At 46.4% G+C, this 27227-nt stretch overlaps 1 protein-coding gene across 1 annotated transcript in view; it reads left to right on the top strand.

Moving 5' to 3' along the window:
* The window catches only part of VIPR1 (vasoactive intestinal peptide receptor 1), a 180561-nt gene that overhangs the window by 58264 nt on the left and 95070 nt on the right, over positions 1-27227 (top strand). The window contains exon 2 of the mRNA XM_065398565.1: positions 630-726. Within this exon, the coding sequence (XP_065254637.1) occupies positions 630-726 (97 nt within the window). The remainder of the gene's footprint in view (positions 1-629; positions 727-27227) is intronic.

Below are 27227 nucleotides of genomic sequence, written 5' to 3' on the forward strand. Positions count from 1 at the left end.
AATTTCTAGCCTCCCATCTGAAACTCCTCGGTACCATTGTTCGTGTCAAGCCAGTCCAGCAGGGCTCTGATGGTGCGTCTCCACTGCAATAAAAGACTCGCAGCTGGTAAGGGTCAGCTGACTAAGCCCTGGTAGCCTAAAAACTGCTATGTAGACATTCAGGCTCGGGGCTCTGGGACCCTCCCCCATTGCAGGGTCCCAGAGCTTGGGCTCCAGCCCAAGCCTGAACATCTACACAGCAATTTTACAGCCCTGCAGCCCAAGACCGGTCAGTTGACCCCGACCAGCCACAGGTGTTTAGCTGCTGTATAGACGTCCCTGGAGTGAACAAGAAAACATAAGTGCTGTCAATTGGTAGTGGAGCACAATCAGATAGCTAGGGCTGTTTAAGGCAGACAGGAGCAAAGCTGCCTGAGTTAAGTCATATTCCTTTGGCCGCCATTAGGTTACTCAGCTATTTCTCCTAAACAGTCATAAAAAGACACTTGGTTCAATCTGTTTTATTTTTTTTACTTGGCCCAGGAGAGTGTCTTTAGCTATAAATGTGCCATGGAGAATGGATGGGCCGATAATTTACTGACAGTCTCTCTCTCTCTCTCTCTCTCTCTCTCTCTCTGCCCTTTCTGTAGGTGTCAAGCACACATCCTGAGTGCATCATCATGCTGGCGATCGAACACGAGCATGAGAAATGCCTGGCAGACTCCGGCCTGGACAATCAGACAGTAGGTAAGGGATGGATCTTTGCAGACTCCACATGCAGAGAGCTGGGCAGTGACCTGCTCACTGCGTCCTTCCTACCACATATCCTGCTCCTCTCTGGGAGCTGGAAGACTCAAAACTCTCGAGTTCAACTCAACTCCACAACTTCCACGTTTGTGCTGGGCTGAGTCTTGGCCATTTGCTGCATCCGTTAGCTTGCTTCCCCCGCCCCACCTCAGGGGGAAGGGGAGAGGCAGGGGTATGAGTCCTCCCCTTTTGCGGTATCCTCCTCTCTGGCGGGTGCTGGAGGGAACAGCCCCCGTGCTCCCCAGGGTGCAGAGAATGCCAGAGCTGCTATTCCAAGTGACCCCGGTGCAGCCGTCAGAGGCGACGCATTGGGGGGCACACAGGGTCACGTGGCCCCCTAGATTTCTCGGGCTGCCTCCCACCGGGACCCCTAGCAGTGAGGAGGCAGCGGCTCCCCCTGGCGGCGGCATTCACCATGTGTCTGTGAATCACAAGGAGGGAGTGGCTGGCTGAGCTCCTCCCCCTCATCTCGCTACATGGGGCTGCTTCTCCTTCCCTGCTGCTAGAGTCCCGGTGCTTCCCGTGGCCTGCCTTGCAGACCGACATGAGTCAAGGGCTGGAGGCAGAGGCTATGTGTGGAGCGGTCACATGCCCACCCAGAGCCTTTCAATTATGCCCGCCCACCATCCGCAGTTACGTGTCATCTCTGGCAGCCGTGCAATTTCTTGTATGCCCTGCACACCTGACCTGAGCGTAGATCAGCCTGGCCTAGAAATCATGCACACAGTGAAATCTGTTGTGGTGGTGGTGTGGAGTTTGATTATATTGGCCTCACCCAGTACACTAGCAGTGTTCTTAGAGCAGCAGGAGTCGGTCGAGTGTGTTTAACTTGGCCTCCTGGAGTGCCTCTCTCAAGTCACAGAACCTGTTCTCATGATGAAAGGAGGCTTAAGGAGCAGTGATATACATGCCCACAATGAACAATCTGATCATTGTGGAGGGACGGGGAGTGGAAAGGAGCATCCGGGGCATGGAATTCGCTTCCCGCCTCCTGTCGTGTGTCTGTCAGAGCCCGTGAACTCATCAGAGTGTCAATAATGCGCCGGGCTCGCTGTGCTTTGCCGCTGGGGCTGCCACCAAAACTCCGCTGTACCTACTAAAAACTCCTTTCCGTCTCGCTCTCTTAGTTAGGCTAAAGACAGAATGTGGCATTCTGCACATTGATTTGCTCCTTAAATAATCATGTACAAATGCCAAGGTCATCCCTGGCGTAGCTCCATTGAATTCAGGGAAGGGTTTGGAGTCTGCTGACACCTGCTCAGGTTTTTGCAACCCACACACCACCTGGGTGTGGTGTTCTGTTCCCTCTAATGGCACGAGACCACTTAGAGATTAATGAGTCTGCTAGAGCCTGCGCTATGGGCCGTGTGGCTTTTAACTCATGCAGTAGAGGCTTATGCATTAAGGTTCAGAGGTCCCAGGTTCAATCCCACCTGCCAACCTGGGTCGGTCGGTGTTACATTTTCATTAATATTACAATGCCACAACCTAGGTAAGGTCCATATTGAGCATGGTACATGGACCACGTTGCACCCCATTAATGTCCATTGTTACTAGCAAGTGTCTAAATGAATTCTGATTTTTCATGGTGCCACATTAAACTACTGGCTTGAAACAAATCTATATTTCTGCAGGGACTTCAGCTGATTTCACTAAGTGGGATGGCTTCTGAGATCACAGCGCATGTGCAGTCAGGAGTGTCTTTGGCTAGGCAGCAGGCGGGTGTTTGCATGAGTTCGGTGTGCAGTGTCTTTGTATGTGTGAATACACGTGCAATGTTGCCAGGCCTGCTTGCTAGGAAAGCTGGCCCAGGAACTGATTTTCTGGTTTGCTGGCTGGTCTGAAAAATCCAAAAACATTTCGGGTCAGGTTGAACAAAACGTTCCAGGTGTTTTTAATAAAAGCAAAGGAAATGAAGGGCTAGATTCACAAAACTCTGCTAGGGGGGGTGCCGCCTGCACCTTTGGCTCCGTGATTATAGCCTGGGAGTAGAGAAATGTTGGTTCAAGTCTGTACTGTAGAGCAGGGATTTGTTATATGGAGATATACCTATCTTATAGAACTGGAAGGGACCTTGAAAGGTTATTGAGTCTAGTGCCCTGCCTTCACAGCAGGACCAAGTACCGTCCCTGACAGATTTTTGCCCCAGATCCCTAAATGACCCCCTCAAGGATTGAACTCACAACCCTGGGTTTAGCAGATCAATACTCACTCACTCAGCTATCCCTTCCTGAACGTGGGTCTCCCAGTGGCTCTCAACCTTTCCAGACTAGTGTACTCCTTGCAGGAGTCTGATTTGTCTTGCGTACCCCACGTTTCACCTCACTTCAAAACTACGTGCTTGCAAAATCAGACATAAAAATAGAAAAGACTCACAGCCACACTGTTACTGAAACATTGCTGACTTTCTCATTTTTACCATATAATTATAACGTAAATCAACTGGAATATAAATATTGTACTTACACTTCAGTGTATAGTATATAGAGCAGTATAAACAAGTCACTGTCTGTATGAAATTTTAGTTTGTACTGACTTCGCTAGTGCTTTTTATGTAGCCTGTTGGAAAACTAGGCAAATATCTAGATGAGTTGATGTACCCCCTGGAAGACTTCTGAGTACCCACAGAGGTACATGTACCCCTGGTTGAGAACCACTGTTCTATGTTGCAGGTAAGTACCCTACACACCAGGCTATAGGCTACTGTGAAGTGGGGGCAAGGAAGCTCTCTCATTTTTTCCTGTTGAAGCTGTTCCACTTGGTCTGAAATACTTGTAGTCATTGACCAAGCAAGAGAATGCCTCTATAGCCTGGTAGCAAGGGCACCTACCCACAATCCTAATCCCTGTCCCTGTGCCACTGAATATTTAAGCATGCAGCGAGTGCCTGTGTGCTTCCGTGCAGCTTATGTATCCCTGTCAAGTGTCTAGCCTTGTGCGTGTGCATGTCAGGGTTTAGCGTGCAGTGTGTGAGCACAGGTGGCAAAAAAGCGACTCTCCTAGGTTGGCGCTAAGCTATTGCATCAGTTATGTAACTGAAAGCAGTACTGCAAAGATTGGCTGTGTGTGTATGAGTGAGAGAGATGGGGAGAGAGATCAGAAGCAGCCGCCACTAAGTATAGCAGCACTCCCATATATTAAAATGATTACCATTTCCACTAAACAAAGCTGCCAGAAAAATCCTAGCACATAACATCTCTGTGAAACCCGTCATGAGATGGCTCCGTAGCTAGCAGGATTCTGGCACATGGGAAAAGGAGAACAGAAAGCAAATAAGGCCCCCTGCCACCTTTAATAGAATACATTGATGTATGAGTGGGTTTGTGTGTTATCTATCTTCTGCGCACACTGCATCCTGTTGGCAGAAAGAAAATCCGCTGTGGTTAAACAACTAATTTATTATCCTTTCTAATTAAATGAGTGGAATTAAAAACACACATGATCAGTGGGAAACTGGAAATAACAGTGGATGGAGGAGCCATTATTGGCGTATTGATGAAAGGGGATTAATCTGTTTGACTTGTTAGATTAAGCCAGTGGCAAATGATTAATCAAGAACACCCTGTGGTGGCACGGTTATTGATCACTACCGCTTACCTCTAGATGTTCAAGTAGTTTTCCACTAAGAAACAATCAGGGCTGCATTAACACACTGCTGGATGGCCAGGTATTATGCGGGGGAGGGGGATGTATTGGTAGAAGTCAAGTGGTAGCTGGGTTTCTGTTCAAATTCCCCCGCCCCTGTATTTTCAGAGCTGGCGGCAGGTGCCTAATTGTCAGGACTGGCAGCAAAAGTCCTCTAGGTTTCCGGAGAACAGGTACAGAATGGGCCAGAGCAGAGCACCAATGTCCCTCATTCCTGAGTGGAAAGACCACCCTAAAAACGGAGAGAACCAATCCGTTTCCATTAAGGGCATGTCTACACTGCAGTTGGAAGGTGTGACTGCAGCACGGATAGACATACCTGAGAGATTTTTCCATGCACCTCCTAGGAAAACATTCCCCACTTTATGAAGCTTCCCATGTTACACTTGCTGGTCCTCTAGGCACTGATCCAAGCTAGCTCAGGTGTGTCACACCTCCTGATTGCAGTGCAGACACAATCCAAGTCTCACTGCTGAGACAGCCAGTAAAGGTGCGTAGAGCTAATTGTGATTGTATCCTAAGGCTTATGTAAAAAGGACTTATGTAGAAGTGCCAAGTGCACCATTACAGAAGTATTTATAAGTACAAGTGTGCCGTGGAAATAGTACTTAACTGCGATTAATCGACAGCCCTAATAAATACTTAACTCACGCAATTAACTCAACAAAAGAATCACGATTAAAAAAATTAATCACGATTAATCAGACTTTTAATCACACTCTTAAACAATAGAATGCCAATTTAATATGAATACCAATACATATGAATCTTTAGCGCATCTGGCATGTGAATACCTTGCAATGCCGGCTACAACAATGCCAAGCAAATACCTGTTGTCACTTTCAGGTGACACTGTAAACAAGAAGCGGGCAGCATTATCTCCCATAAATGTAAACAAACTTGTTTGTCTGAGCAATTGGCTGAACAAGAAGTAGGACTGAGTGGACTTGTAGGCTCTAAAGTTTAACATTGTTTTGTTTTTTGAGTGCAAAAAAAAAATCTACATTTGTAAGTTGCACTTTCACTATAAAGAGATTGCACTACAGTTCTTGTACGAGGTGAATTGAAAAATACTATTTCTTTGTTTATCATTTTTACAGTGCAAATGTTCATAATAAAAATGATAAAATATAGTGAGCCCTGTACATTTTGTATTCTGTGTTGTAACTGAAATCAATATATTTGAAAATGTAGAAAAACATCCAAAAATATGTAATACATTTCAATTGGTATTCTATTATTCTTTAACAGTGTGATTCATCACGATTAATTTTTTTAATCACTTGACAACCCTAGTCTTTATACATAAAAGTTCCACTGTAAGCTCAAGTACTTTCAACTCCCGTATTCACTGCAATTGTCTGCTCCGTATATGGTCAACTACCTAAATAATGTAAGCACACAGTGGAAGAGAAGGAAAAGAGCAACAATTAATGGGAAAAAAAATCTCTTAAAAATGTAAATAAACTTATAAATTTCCTTTCCTCTGTGTGTGTGTGTGTGTATACAGACAGCATATCATTCCATAAAATGGGCATTTTTCTTCAATAATAGCATAATCTCGAACAGATCATCCTGATGTTGGTTCTTTCTTGGCAGAAGAATTTCTCCAGTGCTACAGAATAGTCTTTCCACAGGAGCAGAGCTTGGCAGTGTAGTATTAAATTAGATCAAAAACTTAGCAGCTGTTGGGTATCTATGCAGTGGATACAGTTCATGCAATGGATCACTGAGAAATTGTTTCCCAACAATTCTCAAGTCTGAGTCTGATGCAGATGCCCCCTGATCCTCCAAGTCATAGAAATTAGTGGCAGCTTTGGATGTTGTCGCTTGATCTATAGCCATTGGCAGGGTGTGTTGAGGGGGGGTTGTGTCTAAGGCTAGCGGTACCTCCTAGTGGCGATACTCAGGATTATGTGGCCCAATAGCGAGAATCAGTGGCTGCCTTGCATAGCAGCTAGAGTCTGTGGTAGTGTCGTCTAGTAGTGTAAGTCAGTGGCTGAGGCTAGGGTAACCTGGGCCCGCCCTATTCCACCAGGTTCTAACCCAAGACCCATCAAAAATAATAGTCCAGCTACATGGCCTCGGAATGGGCGCCCTTACGCCTGTTCCCTGGGTCACTTCCTACCTCTGCTTCTGTTCCTCTGTCTGCGCCACACATCTGTCTTGGGGTCTGCCTCTCAGGGTTTCCCCAGATGCTGTGAGGAAGTTGTCACCAGCTCGCTTTCATCTAAAATCCTTCCTTTCATGCATCATCTTCAAATATTTTTTCCATGCTTCTCTAAACAAACAAATAAAACCTATTTTATTCGGAGCTACTATGTATATATTAATTTTAAATTATTCTGATCCAATACAAAAGACAAATGCTAAAGTTGTGTATAAAACATACTGTAAATACTGCTTGTGTCCGTGTTTTATTAATCGAATTAGAGTAAATATGGTATTTATGGCCTTTTCTGGCCTTGTGAACCACAATTTCAGGAAACATATCAAACCAGCACTTGAAGTAATAATAGAAAGAAATAATAAATATGTCCAACTGAGCTAGCAAAAAATGGAATGAACCATATTGAATGAATAATACTTAATTATTTACCTGAGCATGTTTGGTGATATATTTGACGGCGCTTTATGCTGTCCGCGAATTGTCTTCCTTTTTGGTTTGCACAAACTGCTGCAGCAAAGTAGCCCATCAATCTTCAACAACATCCGAGAAGCATCTTCTCACTACCATCGGCAACGCTGGATTTGAACTTATGATGAGGTGACGGCTCTGTGTTCCGTTACTAGGGATGCTGGACCCGCATGTTCACTGAAAATGAATGGAACTGCAGAAATAGCGCCTGCATTCCAGAAACTAAGCTTTCCTTGGTTTTTGTTAGATGATATTTCCAGCCCTTTGGGTCCAGAAGAATGTCCACAATGTAATTTATAGTTTTGCTTCTCAACTCCACTGAGTACAAATCACTGTGGAAGATAGGACATCCCACCACTTGTTCTAGGAAACCGCTGACAATGCTTAATTTGTGCCAGGGCTGAGCCCCATCACCTCTGGGCTTGGCACTTCATAGCCCCGGCACCTCTGGGCTTGGCACTTCATAGCCCCGGCACCTCTGGGCTTGGCGCATCAGTTATGAAAGTAAAAAAATTGCTTGAGCCCCAGCACCTCTTTCACTACACATTTAAGCACTGACCGCTAATGTACAAAACTGGCCAGGCACAGCCCAGTGCAGATTGCAGAACACTAGTACAAATGGCACAAGGGGGAATTTTTGAGGCAGCACCGGGTAAAACCAAGTGTCACAAATACTCCAGCTCGGTTTTACAATCCCCAAGGAGTTTGGATAGCTCAGATAAGGAAAAGAAATCCGAACTAGCCAAACCTTTATCATGGCAGGAAACCCTTTTTGGCTAAAGACCTGCAATTTTTTTTTTTTTTTTTTTTTTTTTAAAGGATTCTTTAAATTCAGCTCACTGGACTTTTGCATGTCATATGGGATGCCTTTATTTCTGCAGACAGCTCTGGCCTGATTTTCAGAGGTGCTGGGTGTGCAGTGATGTTAAAACCATAAAGCTTGTCATCCTCCAGGTCCCAGAGAGGACCAGTCAGTGTAGCATGGGAGACTTCATAAAGTGGGGAAATGCCTTGGTAGCAGGCTACATGCATAATCTCTCCCTGGAACCTGATTCGCATTTACAGCAAAGTTACTGCACCTCATGAAAATGACTAGGGGGCTGGGGCACATGACTTCCGAGGAAAGGCTGAGGGAACTGGGGTTATTTAGTCTGCAGAAGAGAAGAGTGAGGGGGGATTTGATAGCAGCCTTCAACTACCTGAAGGGGGGTTCCAAAGAGGTTGGAGCTCGGCTGTTCTCAGTGGTGGCAGATGACAGAGCAAGAAGCAATGGTCTCAAGTTGCAGTGGGGGAGGTCTAGGTTGGATATGAGGAAACACTATTTCACTAGGAGGGTGGTGAAGCACTGGAATGGGTTACCTAGGGAGGTGGTGGCATCTCCATCCTTAGAGGTTTTTAAGGCCCGGCTTGACAAAGCCTTGGCTGGGATGATTTAGTTGGGGATTGGTCCTGCTTTGAGCAGGGGATTGGACTAGATGACCTCCTGAGGTCTCTTCCAACTCTAATATTCTATGATTCTAGCAGAGTAAAGGTGGGCACACAGGTATAACCACACTATGCCCCCATTACACTTCCAGAGCTGTATAAAGAGGCCTTAAGGCCCCATAGTGTCTGTACCTTTATTATTTTCTTCTGATGCAACACTGGGCACCTGCAGGCCATACCGGCTACGTAAGAACCAATGGGTGCTCTGAACCAATTCAAGTCACTGATGTTTTCTGGCTCTTTTTTTTTTCATGTCATTTAAAAGGCTCTTTGTTGGATATTAATACACTAGGAAATGGGTTTTGGCATGGCTCCTGCTGTCTCTTAGCCAAGGAGGAAATGCTGTTGGGTTCCACTGAACATGGGTTCCACCCAGCTGTCTGGCGATAAAGCCTTCCTTCTTCATAATCTCTGAGGTGGTTTTCCTCCCTGGAGCAGAATTTCGCTCCCTCGAAGTCACTGTTACATGGGAGGCCTGATTGTGATGCAACAGACAAGATCTATAGGCTATTGATAACCATCCAGCTGAGCTCTGGGTATTACTGCTTCATGCAGCATGAGTCACACGCCTGCTATTGCCTTAATGCGCCATCACAGACACATTTTAATCCTGCTAATTTATTTATAGGTCAGTCTCGTGCTGCAGAAAGTGGTCCGTGTGCCACTACGGCGCTCGGGTGTTAGGTTCTGATGATGAATGGGAAACCAGGAGATGCAAATGCAGCAGTGCACGCGACCCACAGGGGGTGGCCTGCCCGTGCTTTGTGTGCTACGTAAGAACATATAAGAATGGCCATACTGGGTCAGACCAAAGGTCCATCTAGCCCAGTATCCTGTCTTCTGACAGTGGCCAATGCCAGGTGCCCCAGAGGGCAGGAGCGCTGCCAGCTTTTCTACTGCCCTAGGCGGTGGAAGGTCCCGCCCCGAAATGCCGCCCCCCACAGAGGCAGCAGAAGGTCCAGCCACCGAAATACTGCCGCGGTCACCGCCCCCCAAATTGTAGCGCCCTAGGCGACCACCTAGGTTGCCTAATGGGTTGCGCCGGCCCTGCCAGAGGGACAGGTAACCATCAAGTGATCCATCACCTGTTGCCCATTCCCAGCTTCTATGACACCTGTGTTTTAGGAGCTTCACTGCGCAAAAGCTACTCAAGGGGAAGTTGTCCTACTGTCCTTTTCTCTAGGAAATGCTTCAGTTTGTTTTTCATCAAGGGAAATAATAATACTCAATGTTGTTGCTGTTGTTTAATACAAACCAAAATGTTCATCTACCCTGGGGGATGGAAAGTAGCTCCATATGTTAATATGTCCTACATCGACTCTTGTTATGAAGAGAGATTTCCTACCAAGTCTTTGACAGTATCCTTTTAAACTTTGCAGCTCAATTTCCTGAGGCATCACTTCAAAGTCACTTTTCATCATTTTAGAAATCCCTTTAGGAGCTTGTGAATGAAATCTGGCCCCATATTGACCCCTCCTCCCACCCCGGCCCTTCAATTGCAGGTATCATAGAGTCATAGAAATGTAGGGCTGGGAGAGACCCTGAGAAGTCATCAAGTCCAGCCCCCTGAGCTGAGGCAGCACCAAGTAAACCTGGACCATCCCTGACAGGTGTTTGTCCAGCCTGTTCTTAAAACCCTCCAATAATGGGGATTCCACGAGCTCCCTTGGAAGCCTGGTCCAGAGCTGAACTACCCTTATAGTGTGAGAGTTTTCCCTAATACTTAATCTAAATCTCCCTTGCTGCAGACTAAGACCATCACTTCTTGTCCTACCATCAGTGGACATGAAAAACAATTGATCCCTGTCCTCTTTATAACAGCCCTTAACATATTTGAAGATTATCAGCTCCGCCCGCAGTCTCTTTTTCTCAAGACTAAACTTGCCCCGTTTTTTTTTTTTTTTTTTTAACCTTTCCTCATCAGTCAGGTTTTCTAAACCTTTTTGCATTGTTGTAGCGCTCCTCTGGACTCTTTCCCATTTGGCCCCAGCTTTTGTAAAGTGAGGCACCCAGAACTGGACACAGTTCTTCAGCTCAGGCCTCAGCAGTGCTGAGTAGAGCGGGACAGTTACCTCCCGTGTCTTACATATGACACTTCTGTTGATGCAGCCCAGAATGATATTCACGTTGTTAGCAGCTGCTCCACATTGTTGACTTGTATTCAATTTGTGATCCACTATAGCCCCCAGATCCCTTTCAGCAGTACACCACCTGGCCAGTTATTCCCCATTTTGTGTTTTTGCATTTGATTTTTCCTTCCTAAGTGAAGTACTTAGCACTTATCTTTATTGAATTTCATCTTGTTGATTTCAAACCAATTCTCCAGTTTGTCAAGGTCATTCTGAATTCTAATCCTGTCCTCCAGAGTGCTTGCAACCCCTCCCAGCCTGGTGTCATCTGCAAAGGTTATAAGCATACTCTCCATCCACTCTATTATTCAAGTCATTAATGAAAGAATAGTACCAGACCCAGGACTGACTCCTAAGGGACTCCACTAGCTAAGCCCTTGCACTCTGACAGCATACTCTTTGAGTATGGTCTTTCAGTTGTGCACCTAACCTTATAGTAATTCTGTGTAGACCACATTTCCCTAGTTTGTGGTGCTGTGTCAAAAGCCTTACCAAAATCAAGATATATCACATCTACTGCTTCCCCCATCCACTAGGCCAGTAACCTGTCAAAGAAGGAAATTACGTTGGTTTGGCGTGATTTGTTCTTCACAAATCCATGCAGGCTGTTCCTTATTACCCTATTATCCTCTAAATGCTTACAAACTGATTGTTTAATCATCAGTATCTTTCTAGGTAGCTTTCTAGGCTAAAGTTAAGACACACAACAATCCTCTTAACAAAATGGCAGGTTTGTCATGGGGTGCCCGTGCTCCAACTTTGCGAATGTCAGCTCTTGCCACCTCGTATTCGTTGGCGGAGTCCTGCACACCAGTTTGGAGTCAACTGTCACACACCAAACTGGTGGATACGCAGTTACATGCCGCCATGTGCATCATCTCCGGCACCCTGTGTCCGACCCCAGTCCCATGGCTCCCAGTTCTGAGCAATATTGCTCCTCCTCAGATCAGACGAGCGCTTGCCACTGGCAAGTTACGGGAGAAACTACTCACCAACTCAAGCCTGCCGTTGCACGGTGACCTTTTTAAACCACCAACTGCACGTTTGCCATCACGTCGCCCATTATCGTCTCACCCACCACGCCAGGATGTTAGGGCGGAAATACTCTGGCGAGAGGAGTGGATATCAGTTATAATCCCCAACCAGTCCCTCATCGCCGACCCTGCAATTTGCCCGCCTGGTTTTGACGTGCCCCGTCACCAATGGTCCCTGTTGAACAGGTTCCGGACCAGGCAAGGTCTTTGTGCAGCCAACCAGTAGTGCTTGGGCCTTCGGGACAGCCCTTTGTGCAGCCGTGGTGCAACACAGACAATGCACGTTGAATGCCTGCTGACTAGGTTCAGCGGTGGCCTAGAAGAACTGCATCATGCCACTGAAGATGCCATCACTTGGCTAGACGACTATGCACACGCTAAATAAAATCTAGGTATTGAAGGTAGGCTGACTGGTCTATAATTCCCCAGGTCCTCTTTGTACCCCTTTTAAAGACATGGAGACAATTGATCACTGTTCTCTCTTTATAACAGCCCTTACCATATGTGAAGACTGTTATTAGGTCCCCTCTCAGCCTTCTTTTCTCAAAAATATCCATTTTCCCAATAAGTCAAGTTTTCTAAACCGTTGATCATTTTTGTTGCTCTCTCTGGACTTTCTCCAGTTTGTCCACATCTTTCTTGCAGTGTGAGACCCAGAGCTGGGCACAGTGCTCCAGCTGAGACCTCACCAGTGCCGAGTAGAGCAGGACAATGACCTCCCGTGTCATACATACAACCCTCCTGTTAATACACCCCAGAATGATATTCGCATGTATCACATTGTCGAGGGGGGCCTCTCTCCTGGGAAGCAACGACTCCTGAAAAAGACTCGGGTGGTGATTGTGGATAATCAGCTGAACATGAGCACCCAGTGCGATGCAGCGGCCAAAAGAGCTCATGCAATCCTTGGATGTAGAAACAGGAGAACAGGGAGATTTTATTACCTGTGTAATTGGCACCGGGGCGACCACTGCTGAAATACTGTGACTAGTTTTGGTGTCCACAGTTCAAGAAGGATGTTGATGATTCAGGGAGGAGTCACAATAATGACTGAAAGATTAGAAAACATGCCTTCTAGTGACTCCAAGAGCTCAGTGTGTTAAGCTTAACAAAGAGAAGGTTAAGGGGCGACTTGATCACAGCCTAGGGTACCTGCACGGGGAACAGAAATTTGATAACAGAGGGCTCTCCGATCTAGCAGACCAACGTATAACAAAATCCAATGGCTGGAAGTTGAAAGTAGAAAAATTCAGACTGTAAACAAGGTGCCATTTTTTTTTTAACAGTGAGGGTAATTAACCACTGGAATAATTGACCAAAGGAATAGTGGATTCTCCACCCCTGGCAATTTTAAAATAAAGATTGGCTGTTTTCCTAGAAGATACATGCTCTGTCTCAAACAGGAATGGATAAAGAGCAGTCCTATGGCCTGGTTTACACAGGAGCGCAGACTAGGTAATCACAATAGTCCCTTCTGACCTGATAAGCTGAGACTCTGCAGCTTGTGTAGCTAGTAATAACATTACCTACAGCAGCAACGCACTTTCTCACAGTAGAGCAAGAGGAAAGTTCTTGTCCTCGTTTTGCTTTCAGAGCCTACAGTCGCTGGCAAATGTCTCCCCATGTGGAGCGCTCTGGAGCCCCCGAGGGCGTGCCGGGAGGCGCTCCGCAAAGCCTTTAGCGAATCGCTGCTCACTGACTTGTGTTCGTTATGTAACGGTCCCAAAAAAGCAATTCCTCCCTCCTCCGCTGCAGCTTACAAACAGCTTGGTTTAATTGAAATAGCAGCGCTAAAAAACGGAGGGGATTTACCAGCGAGACAAGCCAAAGCAAGCAGGACTAGGTCAGTCGACTGTGTTCCTAATCTGATTATCTCATTACTGCTAATCAATTCCCTTTCTAATCATTCATTCCTTAAGCAACATGAGAATTAGCGACAGAGCTGTGAAATCTGTTGTAAGTAATTTGTCAGGCTGCTGCGTAACGTGCATTCAGACAAGCTGCTCTCTGGTCTACGGTGCTGAGCAGCAAGGCGCCACGCCATAAACAGAGCTTATTAGAGAGGGGTGGGAGTCTTAGGAAGCTTGCCCACAGCTTGGAGATTGCTTTAATGGCCTGGAAAGCACATACTTGGGTGTGAATGAAGTGAGCAAGAAGACAGAAGGGACCGTTAAAGCTCAAAGATTAGCTGAAGATCGGGACTTATGGCCAGAGCAAGGGGGATGTGATTTTCTGCATTGACAGGATTCCACAGCATCCCCTGCTTATAGCTTTTAGGCGTCGAGTCTGCCAGGTACCCAATGCCTGGTTGTGAGGGTACGTGGCTCTTGTGCACTTCAGTGGGAGTTAAGTGAGCTCAGAATCTGACTGCCACTGCTCAGCACCTCGCAGGACCAGACCACTGGTTTCCATTTTTCATCATGGAGACCCATATTTTGAGACTCAGTTGTTATATAGGAAAAGTGATTGCTGCTACTTCTGTTAAAGCCCGAGGGGAAATGGTGGCCCAGATTTCAAACTCCCATGCGCTTACTCACTCATGCAATACACTATGATGTATGCATCCAAGTCAGGATCTGCAAGCTCATCTGGCCAGTTGCGTACGGCATCACTGCATGCAAACCCGTGTCGCCCATTATATGTATTCTTGGTGCGTAGGATGTACAAAGTTTAACCTCAGTGAAGAGCAACTCTTGTTTCCAGCTTCGTGTGCATATAACCAACGTTGGGTTTCAAGGCCAGATTTGGGGCCTGGGCTGCTTTGTCAGAGTTTGAAGAAATCAAGACGTGTTTTACAAGAGAAGGCAGCAAACATATGGAAATTAAAAATCCAACTAGGAAAAAGGTTAATGCAGTTTAAATGAGGAGTCTGTTTATACATCACCCTCTGTTTATAGTTCAGCAAGATAAGAGCTAATTAATAGCTCTCTTCCTGTAAAGACTGAAGTGAATTCTCACCCTCCGAACTGGCTAAGGCCTCCGAGTGTACAAAGCGGTCAGATCTGGGCTTTTTTGAAAGGGGTTGGTGGTGGATTGACAGCCCTGAGGCGATGTCCTCCATCACCAGAACAGGTCCAGTATGCTCCTCGCATACCTGCCCTATAAATATGCTTCACCCCTGGCCCGAAGGGACCTCCTCCAAGGGCCTCCATTAAAGACAGGTGTTCCCAAGTCAGATGCACACTGAATGCTTCAGCCTGAAAATTTCAGCAATGCTCAAACAAAATCATAAACCCTCAGCTGTTGGCCTGTCTGCTGAGACTGTCAACAAAAGCGGGCCAACGGTGCCGGTGGCTCTGTAGAATAGTCCATTGGGAATTAGACTCTGACCATCAAACTCACTTCACATAGGCCACTGCACAGCATATCAAAATGGCGACTGCCGTCAGTCACTACTGACCTGTGTCATGTTGGAATCTGGAATCTGGAGCGCTTAATAGTTCTCCAAGCTATCCAGTCCCCAAAAATATATTTCTTACATTGGTAGACTGGAGTGGATTCGGTTGTCAAGAAATTCAAAGGGAGGGATAGCTCAGTGGTTTGAGCATTGGCCTGATAAATCTAGCGTTGTGGGTTCAATCCTTGAGGGGGCCACTTAGGGATCTAGGACAAAATCAGTATTCAGTCCTGCTAGTGAAGGCAGGGGGCTGGACTCAATGATCTTTCACAGCTCCCTTCCAGTTCTATGAGATAGGTATATCTCCATATATTATTTTTTTTATTGCTGGTGATGGGAGACTTGCATAGGAACCGAGTACTGATGAAGATCTGCATTGCACATAAGCGATCTGAGATGTACAGTAAAGACCTGGATTTTGCTCTGAACTTGCCCTCAGAAAGGCATAACAGGGAATATGTGAAGTATCCTGTGGAATTCTCTTAAGATTCTGGTAGGCATCTGTGCCTGTTGAGGTTTCCCCATGAGAACCTTGAGTTGGAAGAGTGAATCCATAAGAATATAAGAACAGCCATGCTGGGTCAAACCAAAGGTCCATCTAGCCCAGTATCCTGTCTTCCGACAGTAGCCAATGCCAGGTACCCTAGAGGGAATGAACAGAACAGGTAATCATCAAGTGATCCATCCCCTGTCACCCATTCCCAGCTTCTGGCAAACAGAGGCTAGGGACACCATCCCTGCCCATCCTGGCTAATGGCCATTGATGGACCTATCCTCCAGGAACTTATCTAGTTCTTTTTTGAACCATGTTATAGTCTTGGATTCCAGCTCCATCCATTTTCTGCCTCACTGCATCATTGGCTTTGAAGCTTTAATTTTGTCTTGAGTGTTGTAGAAATTTTCAGGTTGTAGCCTTTCTAGCAAACGGCAGTGTTTATTCAACTTGGGAACAGCTGTCTTCTAGCTTTTCAGGATTAACAACCATTTAATGAAGACAAATCTTGTCCTGAAAAAGGCATTTTAATTTGGAGACATGTAACATTTGGGAATGTTTTTGGTTCTTGTGCTGGGTTTTTTTTTCCAATAGGATAATATGCAAATACGCACAGCATTAGTTATGCAAAGGTTATACAAATAAATGGGAGAGAATGCCATTGCTACAGACTAATAGTGTGTTAGAGGCACACGATAATTGCTCAAATGTAATCCCCAGATGTAACGCTTTAATTCGTTTTCTATAATGATTTGTATGTGTGTTTCCCTTTATCGGATTTATGGTTAAGAAACGCCCTTTTTGATTCTGACTGATGATTTAACAGAGCAAGGATATCTCTGCTTTGTGCCAACTGATGGCTGCACTGGCAACTCACAGGCATCCCCCAGGCTGCATCAAAGCCCCACTGGGAGCGCTGAGCCTGATCCAAACCCTGCTGAAGTCAGTGGGGAATCTTTCCACTGTCTTCAGTGGGCATTGGATCAAGCCTTTAAGTGTCTTAGGTGTGTCTAAGGAGCCTATCATGGGTAAGTTTACACTGTGTTTGTAAAACGTGCAGCAGCGAGTCTCGGAGCCCAGGTCTGCGGACACGGGTTCGCACGGCAGCGCTAAAAACAACCATGTGGTCATTGTGACTCGGGCTGGAGCTCTGGTTCTGAAGCCCACCCCCGTCTTTGGGTTTCAGAGCCCGAGCTCCATGCAGAGTTACAACACCTACACAGCTGTTTTTAGCGCCGTAGCGTGAGCCCCACGAAAGGAGTTGGTAGCCCTGGGCTCTGAGTTTAAAACAGAGTGTCGACGTACCCTGGTGTCTAGAGAACTTGGTATGTAGAGATGGGGGCATGAAGCTGTGGCGGGTGCAGGTAAGGGGACAGAGCTTTCAAGCTGATGGATCTAATTGAGGCTTGTATTCAAGGAGATTTATGAATGAAGGATGTCTTGCAGAACATCAGCTGTAATGTCTTCTTTACTAGCCAGTAAATATTTGGCCTTCATACAGGCAGGATGCTGAGCAACAGGTGACAGTGAAATCCACCCGCAACTGCAGAGCTGTGGGAGAGACGTTCATCAGTCTTTCCGCTATTCTGCTCTGTGGGCTGGAATACCAGCCCACACAGTGGTTATAATAAGCGAGAACCAGATCCTGAAGTCTTTGCTTAGGCAAAACTCTCACTGTAGCCAGTCAGGGTTTAACAGGAAGAAGGACTCTAGGATCAGACCCAAGCTCAGCCACCCCGCTCTTGTTATTGGAAGAGGAGTCTGTAACAGCAGTTCCTGGAAATGTTTTCCGTTTATATAAACTGATGGGTATGTCACTTCATAGCGCAATAAAAATATTTGACTTATGGAAAAAAGAAAGATTGCGATGTTGGCTGGGAATCTATGCTTGTGCAGCCATAAAGCTCAGGTATTTCGAACTTCCGTTGGGTCTGAATGCTGCTTTTCTAAGCCCACTGAGGTTTCGGGGAAGAGATTCATATGAAAGATGATATAGTTTCTCACTCTGAAAGGTTTCAGAGTAGCAGCCGTGTTAGTCTGTATCCGCAAAAAGAACAGGAGTACTTGTGGTCTCTAAGGTGCCACAAGTACTCCTGTTCTTTTTCACTCTGAAAGGTCATGAAATTTCTAGCCTGGCCATTTATATGCCATAGGAAGCAATGCATATTTACTAGGGGCCAGTAGAAACATTCCTTAAGGATGACACTTTGATTTCTTGTATGCTGATAAATCTATATATTAGGTAGGCTATAACCCTACTAAAATGTCCTGCGCTTGGGTAACCAATTGTTATCGGTCTCGTCGTAAGGTGGATGGCCCCTTGAAGGAGAATCAGGGTCCAATCTATTCGTGATGGGCTTCTTTAAAGAGAACAAGCCAACATGGCCCACTTGCAAATAATTAACTGCTGAGGTGGCTGGCTGGCAGCTAATTGACTGACGAGTGCCTGGACCTGATAGAAGGCTACCATCGCTCTGTTGGAGGACTGTGCGGAGGCTTCTAAGGAGAGGAGCTCCCAGAGGAGCTAACAGGAAGAGGGTGTCCCAGCCAACAGGAGAAAGGAGAGAGTAAAACGGAGCCAGCTGGGGAGAAGCTGACTGAGGGTTATAGCTGGCCTGAAGCATAATCCAGCTCCAGGAGGAGGGCGGGGGAGTCCCGAACCTGGGGAGGAGGCTCGTTGGCCTTAGCCCCAGGGTCAGAAGATGGAACGATGGGTTTGTGTTCCCTCAGCTGAGCCTGGGGCTAGCTGGCTCAGGTCAGTTAATGAGCCCAGCTGAGCTGCAGCAGAATCGCCTGATTGGCCGGCCCACCCTGTTGGCTGCAAGGAGCCAACAGACCTGCTTTAAGCTCAGCAGCAGTGTCAGGTCGCCGGCTGCTCAATGCATACACCTGCAGCTGCGATGTCTCCTGTATCTGCCTTGTTCCAGACCTGCTCCTATCTCACTCCGATCTGCTCCAGCCCGGCTCCCTTGCCTGGCTTCTGACTCCGGCTCTGATCCTTGGCTTGTCTTCTGCTTCCTCTTCTGGCTCTAACCATTAGGCCAGGTTCCGGCTCTAAGCACTAGGCCAGAGTGCCCGCATCCCAGTCCATGACAAAGGGCTGGACTTGAGGGGCTAATACTGAGATAATAAATGAGACCCACACAAAGGGGTAGCTTATTCTCAGGAGCCAGGTCGGAGTAAATGATTGCAGGCACCAAGAGGGAGCCGAGAGCTGCCTAGCTGCAAGGCCATGCAGGACCACAAAAGGGCATGCTGGAGGCTGATGCCTGATCATAGGTCCCTTCTGTCCTTAAAATCTATTCATTAGAATGACGTTGACTAAAGGCTTAGTCCAGCATTTTCAGGGGCAGCTAGTGATTTTGCATGTCTCCGTTTTTGTGTGTCCAGCATGACAATTTAGCAAGGCCTGCTTTCTCCAAAAGTGCCTGAGCACCCTTGATCAGTCTCCCCAAGGCAGCGCGGATGGGCTGGCTGGGGGAGGCTGACCCCCTAACCCCACCCCCTCCGCCCGAGGCCCCGCCCCTTCCAGTGGCCCGGAGCCGGGCCCCCGTACTGGTAAGTCTTCTATGTTACTTGCACCCCTGGAGGCACCCCAAATCTCTAGCCACTCCTGAAAACGTTGGCCTTGTCAACCTGAATCAGAAGGGTGTAAACTGCATGCTTCAGTTTGCTCAATAGATAGGGCTGCTTTTAGGTAACTGAGGTGGAAGAATTCTCCCATGGGAATGTATCACAATGACCTGGAAAGAAAAGGGTGGTCTGAACAAAGAAATGGGGAAACATGAAACTCTGAGTCCCTATACCTCCTGTCTGCCTGTCTCTCTTTACTCACGTACGTCTCCACAGCAGCAGCGCCTTCCCTCTGTAACATTAGACCAGAGCTTACTGGCCTTCCGAGCCCCATCGACAATCTTCAGAAGTTCGGGAGCTGTGGGTTGGGGCTTCAGCCCTGCTCCTGCTGAAGCCCCGAGCCCTGGCAGGTGCGCCCCACAGGGCTGAAGCCCCAAGACCCCCCTTCATGCTAGGTAGAAGCCCCTACCACACCACATCACTGCAAGGCAGAGGTCCTGAGCTTTCCCCCCACCCCCAGCCTGGTAGGTGGAAAATGGGGGCACATTAAAGCCCCACTTTAATGGTAAAAGAGCCGCATGTGGCTCACGAGCCACAGTCTGGCCACCCCTGGACCAGAGGACAAGCATGCTCAAAAATACCCTCCTGCATTTCGCCCCATTCTCAGTCTTGATTTCTCCTGTTACAACAGAAGCCACTAAGACAAACTGAAAAGAGCAGGACTGGATAATCTGATGGCTACTAATGTCCATTGGCAACTATGTGTATTAGGGAAATGGGCTGAGGCTAATCAGATCCCCAAGCATTCGGGTTGGGCATCTAACTCCCATTGATTTAAATGGGGGTGAGGCTGCATATCACCCACAGGGCCTCAGCTGATTGCAGCCTCCAGAAGGAATTCGTCACCCCAGTGCACCTCCCCCACACCATCACTGGAATAGACAGGGTGCCCCATTTATCCCTTTTTCTGAGACGTCTGGTAATAGCCCTAGCTAGAGGCAGAATGCAGGAGTAGAGGGGTCTGTGCTCGGATTCAATGTGACAGCTCCTTTGTACCTTACGCATAGACCATACCTGCTGTAAGCACAGATTTCAAGTTCGGTTGGTTGGTTTGGTTGGCACATCTATATAAAGAAACCATCAGGATCAAGCAACTTGATCTTTTCCTCCATGGTCCTTTGCTTGGCCCGTTGTTTGCGCAACCCTTGTGAGAATGTTAAACAGTTGTGCCTGCAATCACCCCTTTTAGTAAAAACAACGAGGAGTCCTTGTGGCACCTTAGAGACTAACAAATGTATTTGGGCATAAGCTTTCGTGGGCTAAAACCCACCTCATCAGATGCATGGAGTGGAAAATACAGAGGCAGGTATTAATCTGTCTGGGGATTGGTCCTGCTTTGAGCAGGGGGTTGGACTAGATGACCTCCTGAGGTCCCTTCCAACCCTGATATTCTATGATATTCTGTGAAATACACAGCACATGAAAAGATGGGAGTTGTCTTACCAAGTGCGAGGTCAGTGCTAACGAGCCAATTCAATTAAGATGGAAGTGAGCTATTCTCAACAGCTGACAAGAACCGGTGAATACCAAGGGAGGAAAAATAACTTTTGTAGTGCTAATGAGGCCAATGTAATCAAGGTGTAATCTTGTCAACTGTTGAGAATAGCCCACTTCCACCTTAATTGAATTGGCTCGTTAGCACTGACCCCCCACTTGGTAAGGCAACTCCCTTCTCTTCATGTGTCAGTATAATAATGCCTGCAGCTGTAATTTTCACTCCATACATCTGATGAAGTGGGTTTTAGCCCACAAAAGCTTATGCCCAAATAAATTTGTTAGCCTCTAAGGTGCCACAAGGACTCCTTGTTGTTTTTGCTGATACGGACTAACACGGCTACCACTCTGACCCCTTTTTGTGTGCACTAGAAAGGCTGGCTCGGATGTGTTGTGTGTGTCCTTAGAATAGGAACAAGTCCGACAATGAAAAATCAGCCCTACTCTCAATAATGCCATTGCTAACGCTCTCCAAAGCATGGCACTGCGCCTCTATGCCAGGCTGGCTTTGCCAATATGCCATGGCGCACAATTCTTTCCCAGGGGTCCAGCTGGCCCACATGCTTAGGGTGTAACTGATCACCATATTTGGGTTTGGGAAGGAATTTTCCCCTGGGTCAGATTGGCAGGAACTCTGGGGAGTTTTCTCCTTCCTCTGCAGCGGGGGCACAGGTCACTTGCAGGTTTAAACTAGTGTAAATGGTGGATTCTCTGTAACTAGAAGTCTTTAAACCGTGATTTGGACTTCAGTAACTCAGCCAGAGGTTAAGGGTCTATTACAGGAGTGGATGGGTGAGGTTCTGTGGCCTGCCATGTGCGGGAGGTCAGACTAGATGATCATGATGGTCCCTTCTGGCCTTAAAGTCTATGAGTCTAACTCCGCCCTGCTTTGCTAAGAGGCAGTGACTTGCATTGTTGATACAGAAGAGCAAGTCAGCTGAGCTTTCAGTGGAGAGTTAGGCTATTCATTCTATGAGGAGCCAGGACTCCCAAGTTCTGTTCAGAGCTCCACCATTACCTTGTCGTGCCCGTTTGGCATACGCTAGATTTTTTTCAGACATAAGAACCTAATGTTGGAAATCTGGATAAGCTGCCTGATTTTCAGACCGTGACTCCCAGCAAAGTCAATGGGAGCTGGTAGATACTCAGAGCTTTTGAAAATGACCCGTGAAGGTGATTGGGTGAGAGTTGAGAAGCCTAACTTTGGGCAACTTTTTTTGTGTCTGTGTGTGTGCAAAACTTGACCTTTAGCGTCGACATCTCTTTGCTTCAGTTCACCCATTTCTAAATTAGGTGCAAACACTGACCTTGCAGGAATGTTTTAAAGCTTAATTCATTAAAAATGACCTGCAATGGTGGGGAAAATACCATTTTTTAATCTTTGCTTTGATATATAAAGAGAGTCTGAAAGACAGTTGATTTCTCCACTTGTTTCTTAGCAGTTCAGGTCTTGTCTACCCTGCTTTTCTTGGAAGACTCTATTGATGATAGGGAAACTCATGGAATCCTAATGTGTGAAAACAGGATGGGCGGGGGGCACTAATCTGTTTACAGCTATCTGGCTTTGTCTTTCTCTTAATGCATGTTTAACTCAAATGCCTGAAAGACAGTTGGGAGAAAAGCTCTCTTTGCTAAAGAGTCAACACCCTCTCCATGAAGAACCTGCAACTCTCCCTCTTCAGTTCTCTGGTCTTGCACAGAGACCACCATAAAAAACAAGGAAGAGAAAACGTGAAGTTCTTGATATTACTCAGGTGAAAAATAAAATCAAGTTATCTTTATGCATTATAAAGAAGCAAAAGTCTTCTATTTCTTTTCCTTTGCAATGTTTGTAAAGTGCCTTGGGAACTTCTGATGAAAGCTGTTGCAGAGATGCAAATCAAAACCATTTTTTATTAGTAAGTGTTGCTTACACATAAAGTGAAAAAATCAATGTCTGGCTGAATTGAGGGGAAGCATGATAACGCACTGTCTAAGAAAGCGTCCTATAATTAAGATCAGTCTGGGAATCCTTTCTGCTTGCTCTAAGTGGCTGAGTTAATTTCCTGCAGAATGTGGATGTCAGAGGTGGCTTGGAAGAAGAAATAATTAGTATCTTCATGCTGCGAAGAGCTAATTATTGGTGGAAGCAAAGCTCTGTAGTAGCTGGTACCTTACATAGTCTAATGGCTTTCTTGTTTTCCTGTGGCAGATCACTTTCCCTGCCGCATCCCTCTATTGCCTGTAGCACCAGGGTGATGTGAGCCAACGCGACAGGCGAAAGCACATGAAGGGAATGTGAGGCCATGCAGAGTTGAAATGCAAACCTCTGGACTGATGTATTTACTTTGGATCAGAGTTGGTGCCGATGAGATCAAAAGAATGATGAGACATAGACAGGGCAGGGGAGGTCGGCAGCCACTAGCCTTTACGCTGCATCCAGGGACACTGGAAACAATAGTGAAAATGGAAGTGAAGGGTTTGAATTTTGCTGTTTGGGGGAGGATGGGGGGTGATTTCAGCAAAGAACTGCTGCAAGCCGAGCTAGCCAAGGGCAAAGCCAGTTTGTCACAGAAGGCCAAAATAAACCCTAACCTGCAGCTCCCAGGTAGGAAACTACAGAGCTGGCTAGGAAAGGGGAGCTCATGTACACAAATCTGGTGCTTGTACTGGGGTCTTATAGGACTAGGATGCCGGAGTGCTGATCCATTCTGGCCACTGTCTTGTTCTAGCTTTAGGAAGTCTTTACAATGTCAGGAGTCTGTGGTCCAAATTCACAGGGGCAGTCCAGCTGCACCACTCAGGTGGGGGCCCCGTGCAGTGTCAGCCCTGGCTGAGTCATCTGCCGGGACTGAACCTGGGATCTCAAACCACAAGTCTGTACAGCTTAAGCTAAAGGGCCAGGGCCATTCGTGCAGAAGCGATAGCAGACTCGTATGCCTCTGTACGTGGTCTTGCCACTAGAGCGGGACAGAGAGTCAGTGTGTGTCAGTGCGGGTTACACAGAACCACCCTCACCCTCAACTGACGACTCAAAGGCTGCTTTGCACAGAGTGGCACAAGGCAGCGGGACTGTACCACTCAAGCTGCCCCTGTGTTTTTTCACCTCTCAAACATAGATCATAATTATTATGATGGTACATCCCTTCACAGTGAGGTCTCCACGGCACACCTCAGGTAGAGAGTGAGGCCGAACTTGGATCGTTCCAAACTCTTCCTATCTCCTGATGGCCCAAGGTGCTTTGGCCTCTTGCAATGAACGGCTATTAATTTCCTTTCACAGTTCCCGTTCCACCATGTCATCTTTCTTCTCCTGTGAAAGAAGCTAAAGCCAAAGTTTTCAAACCTGGATCCTTCAAGTTAGGCCCCTGTATAAAAGTGTACTGACTCCCAAATGGGATCATTACCTGTAGCTCCCACTGATTTTACCAGGCTCTATTTCTACCACCTGCAGAAAATTATATTAATCACCTCTTTGCAGATGCCCCGCCCATCTGGCTGGAATTTGTAGGTGCCTGTGTAATGCCGACAAACCCCGGTCGTTGACGGGCAGGATCGAACCGGGGATCTCTGCAGCTTAGTGCATGAGCCTCTATAGCATGAGCTAAAAGCCAACTGGCTGTTAGCTAAGGCTGTAGAGCAGACTCATTTAACTCTCGCTAAGTGGTCTTGGTGCCACTAGATGGGACAGAACGCCACACCGAGGAGGTGTGTGTGTTATACTTGTTTGCAAATATATATATTTGCAGGCATCTCTTTTTAACAATGGGGCCCATGGTGGTTTTCTACTGGATGGTTTGACTGAATTAAAGTCTGACTGACTCTGCCAGTTACAGCAGCAAGCACTTTGAGGCAGGGACCATCTTTCTGTTCTGTGTTTGTACAGCACCTAGCACAGTGGGGCCCTGGTCCATGACTGGGGATCTCAGGCACTACTGCAAAATTCCACTATATGCCTAACTGTCTTTTAAAAATCCGATGATAAGGCAATGCAAGTAGGAATGATAATTTATAACCAGACTGGGCAAACCACTGGAGAATACACCATAGGCAAAATTGCTGCAGTGATAACAGGGAATGTACTAAATGTGACACAACAGATCTTTGGCATCCCTGACTTCTATGGCTATTGACTCCATTGGGTAGTTCTGAAAACTGCCAGCTGATGTCAAACCAGAGCTTATGTTACAAATAGTATAAATGTATACCATGCTCATGACTGTATATCTTAGCCCCCTCCATAGGAGCTTAGTAAAATGCAACTTTCCTTTGGTGTCTAACCCACTAGCAGATATTGAGGAGTATATTGGAATACAGGGGTACTAGAGAAATTGTATTATTATGGACTTGTCTACACAGAGACATAGTGCGTAGCAAGCTGGGGTGTGCCTTTACAACACACTAGTTTGCCATTCATTAACTGGCTGTTTGAACCCTGCTAATGGGCACTAAAAGTTCCCTAGTGCACTTTGACCTACTGCTGTTTGAAAGCACCCTAGGGACCTTTTAGTGCGCAGTAACAGGGTCCACATGGCCAGTTAGTGTGCGGCAAGCTGGCGCACTATAGATTTACACCCCTCTTGCTGTGCACTACGTCTCCATGTAGAAGAGTCCTAGGTCTCAGAATAAACAAGGATATAAAGAGCTAAATTCTTCCTTGATGTAAGTGCATTGATTTCTATGGAGGCACACCGGGAATGACAACCCTAGTTCGGAAGCACTTACCTGAGACCTAAGCACATTTTTTTTTTTTTTTTTTTTTAATATCAGAGTTGGAAGGGACCTCAGGAGATCATCTAGTCCAACCCCCTGCTCAAAGCAGGACCAATCCCCAGACAGATTTTTTTACCCCAGTTCCCTAAATGGCCCCCTCAAGGATTGAACTCTCAACCCTGGGTTTAGCAAGCCAATGCTCAAACCACTGAGCTATCCCTCCCCCCTGAAGTGCTTTCTTGAATCAGTGCCTCAAATAGCTCCAACAATTTAAAAATTAACTATACTCACGGCCATGTGATACTGCCCCCTCTCCCCCCCGTTGTCTTAAACAAATCCATTAACATCACAGGACCATGCCCAACTTCTGTAGGTTATTTTCTGATGCTTCCTAGTTAAGCTCCATCTGTATATTTTTAAATGCAGACATTTCTCAAACAGTCATTTATCGGGTTTAATCTGCCCAGTATGTAAACCAGAGCAAAAGACTGTGCCCTGTATGAATTGACATGTGTGTTGTCTAATTTTTTAGCCTATTAAAAATAAATAAAGACCACACCAGAGAGCTAGAGAGAGAAACCTTCTGCTGGAATATGATATCAAGTTGCATACCTTACGATGAGAGACTTAAGGAGCTCAAGCTACTTATCTTATCAAACGGAAGGTTAAGAGGCACCATCTATATGTAATCACCCAGAGGGAAGATATCTGACTGTAGGGGGCCATTAGTCTAAGAGTTTGTGCACACTGGCAAGTGAAAGACAAAACTTTTGCTGTTCAGAGGTGTTAAAAAAAAAAAAAACATACCACCCCGCAAGATAAGTCTTGCAGGACAAGCGGGGGTGTGAATAGTGCTTTGTCAGCAGGAGCGCTTTCATAGAATATTAGGGTTGGAAGGGACCTCAGGAGGTCATCTAGTTCAACCCACTGCTCAAAGCAGGACTAATCCCCAGACAGATTTTTGCCCTAGATCCCTAAATGGCCCCCTCAAGGATTGAACTCATAACTCTAAGTTTAGCAGACCAATGCTCAAACCACTGAGCTATTTCTTGCCATCAGATCTAATGCTACTCCTTGGGGGGCTTTTTTGTCAGCAGGAGAGCTCTCTTCTGCCGACAAACAGCGATTACACTGCACGTTTTAGCGGCACGGCTGTAGTGGTGCAGCCATGTCACTAAAAGCTGCATAGTGTAGACATAGCCTTGGAGACGAAGGCATAAAGGATAAAGGCATAACAAGATCCAATGGCTGCAAGTTGGTGTTAGAACATTTTAAATAAGATGCAACTTTTTAACAGTGAGGATAGTGTCACATCACTTTTATAGGCTAGAGTAGTTAATCATTGGAACAGATTATATGGGGATGTGGTAAATTCTCCATCGCATGGAGCATTTAAATTATTACTTATTTAACATAAGAACATAAGAACATAAGAAAGGCCGTACTGGGTCAGACCAAAGGTCCATCTAGCCCAGTATCTGTCTACCGACAGTGGCCAATGCCAGGTGCCCCAGAGGGAGTGAACCTAACAGGCAATGATCAAGTGATCTCTCTCCTGCCATCCATCTCCATCCTCTGACGAACAGAGGCTAGGGACACCATTCTTACCCATCCTGGCTAATAGCCATTTATGGACTTAGCCACCATGAATTTATCCAGTCCCCTTTTAAACATTGTTATAGTCCTAGCCTTCACAACCTCCTCAGGTAAGGAGTTCCACAAGTTGACTGTGCGCTGCGTGAAGAAGAACTTCCTTTTATTTGTTTTAAACCTGCTGCCTATTAATTTCTTTTGGTGACCCC

Source organism: Emys orbicularis, chromosome 2 (assembly GCF_028017835.1).
Source record: "Emys orbicularis isolate rEmyOrb1 chromosome 2, rEmyOrb1.hap1, whole genome shotgun sequence".
NCBI lineage: Eukaryota > Metazoa > Chordata > Testudines > Emydidae > Emys > Emys orbicularis.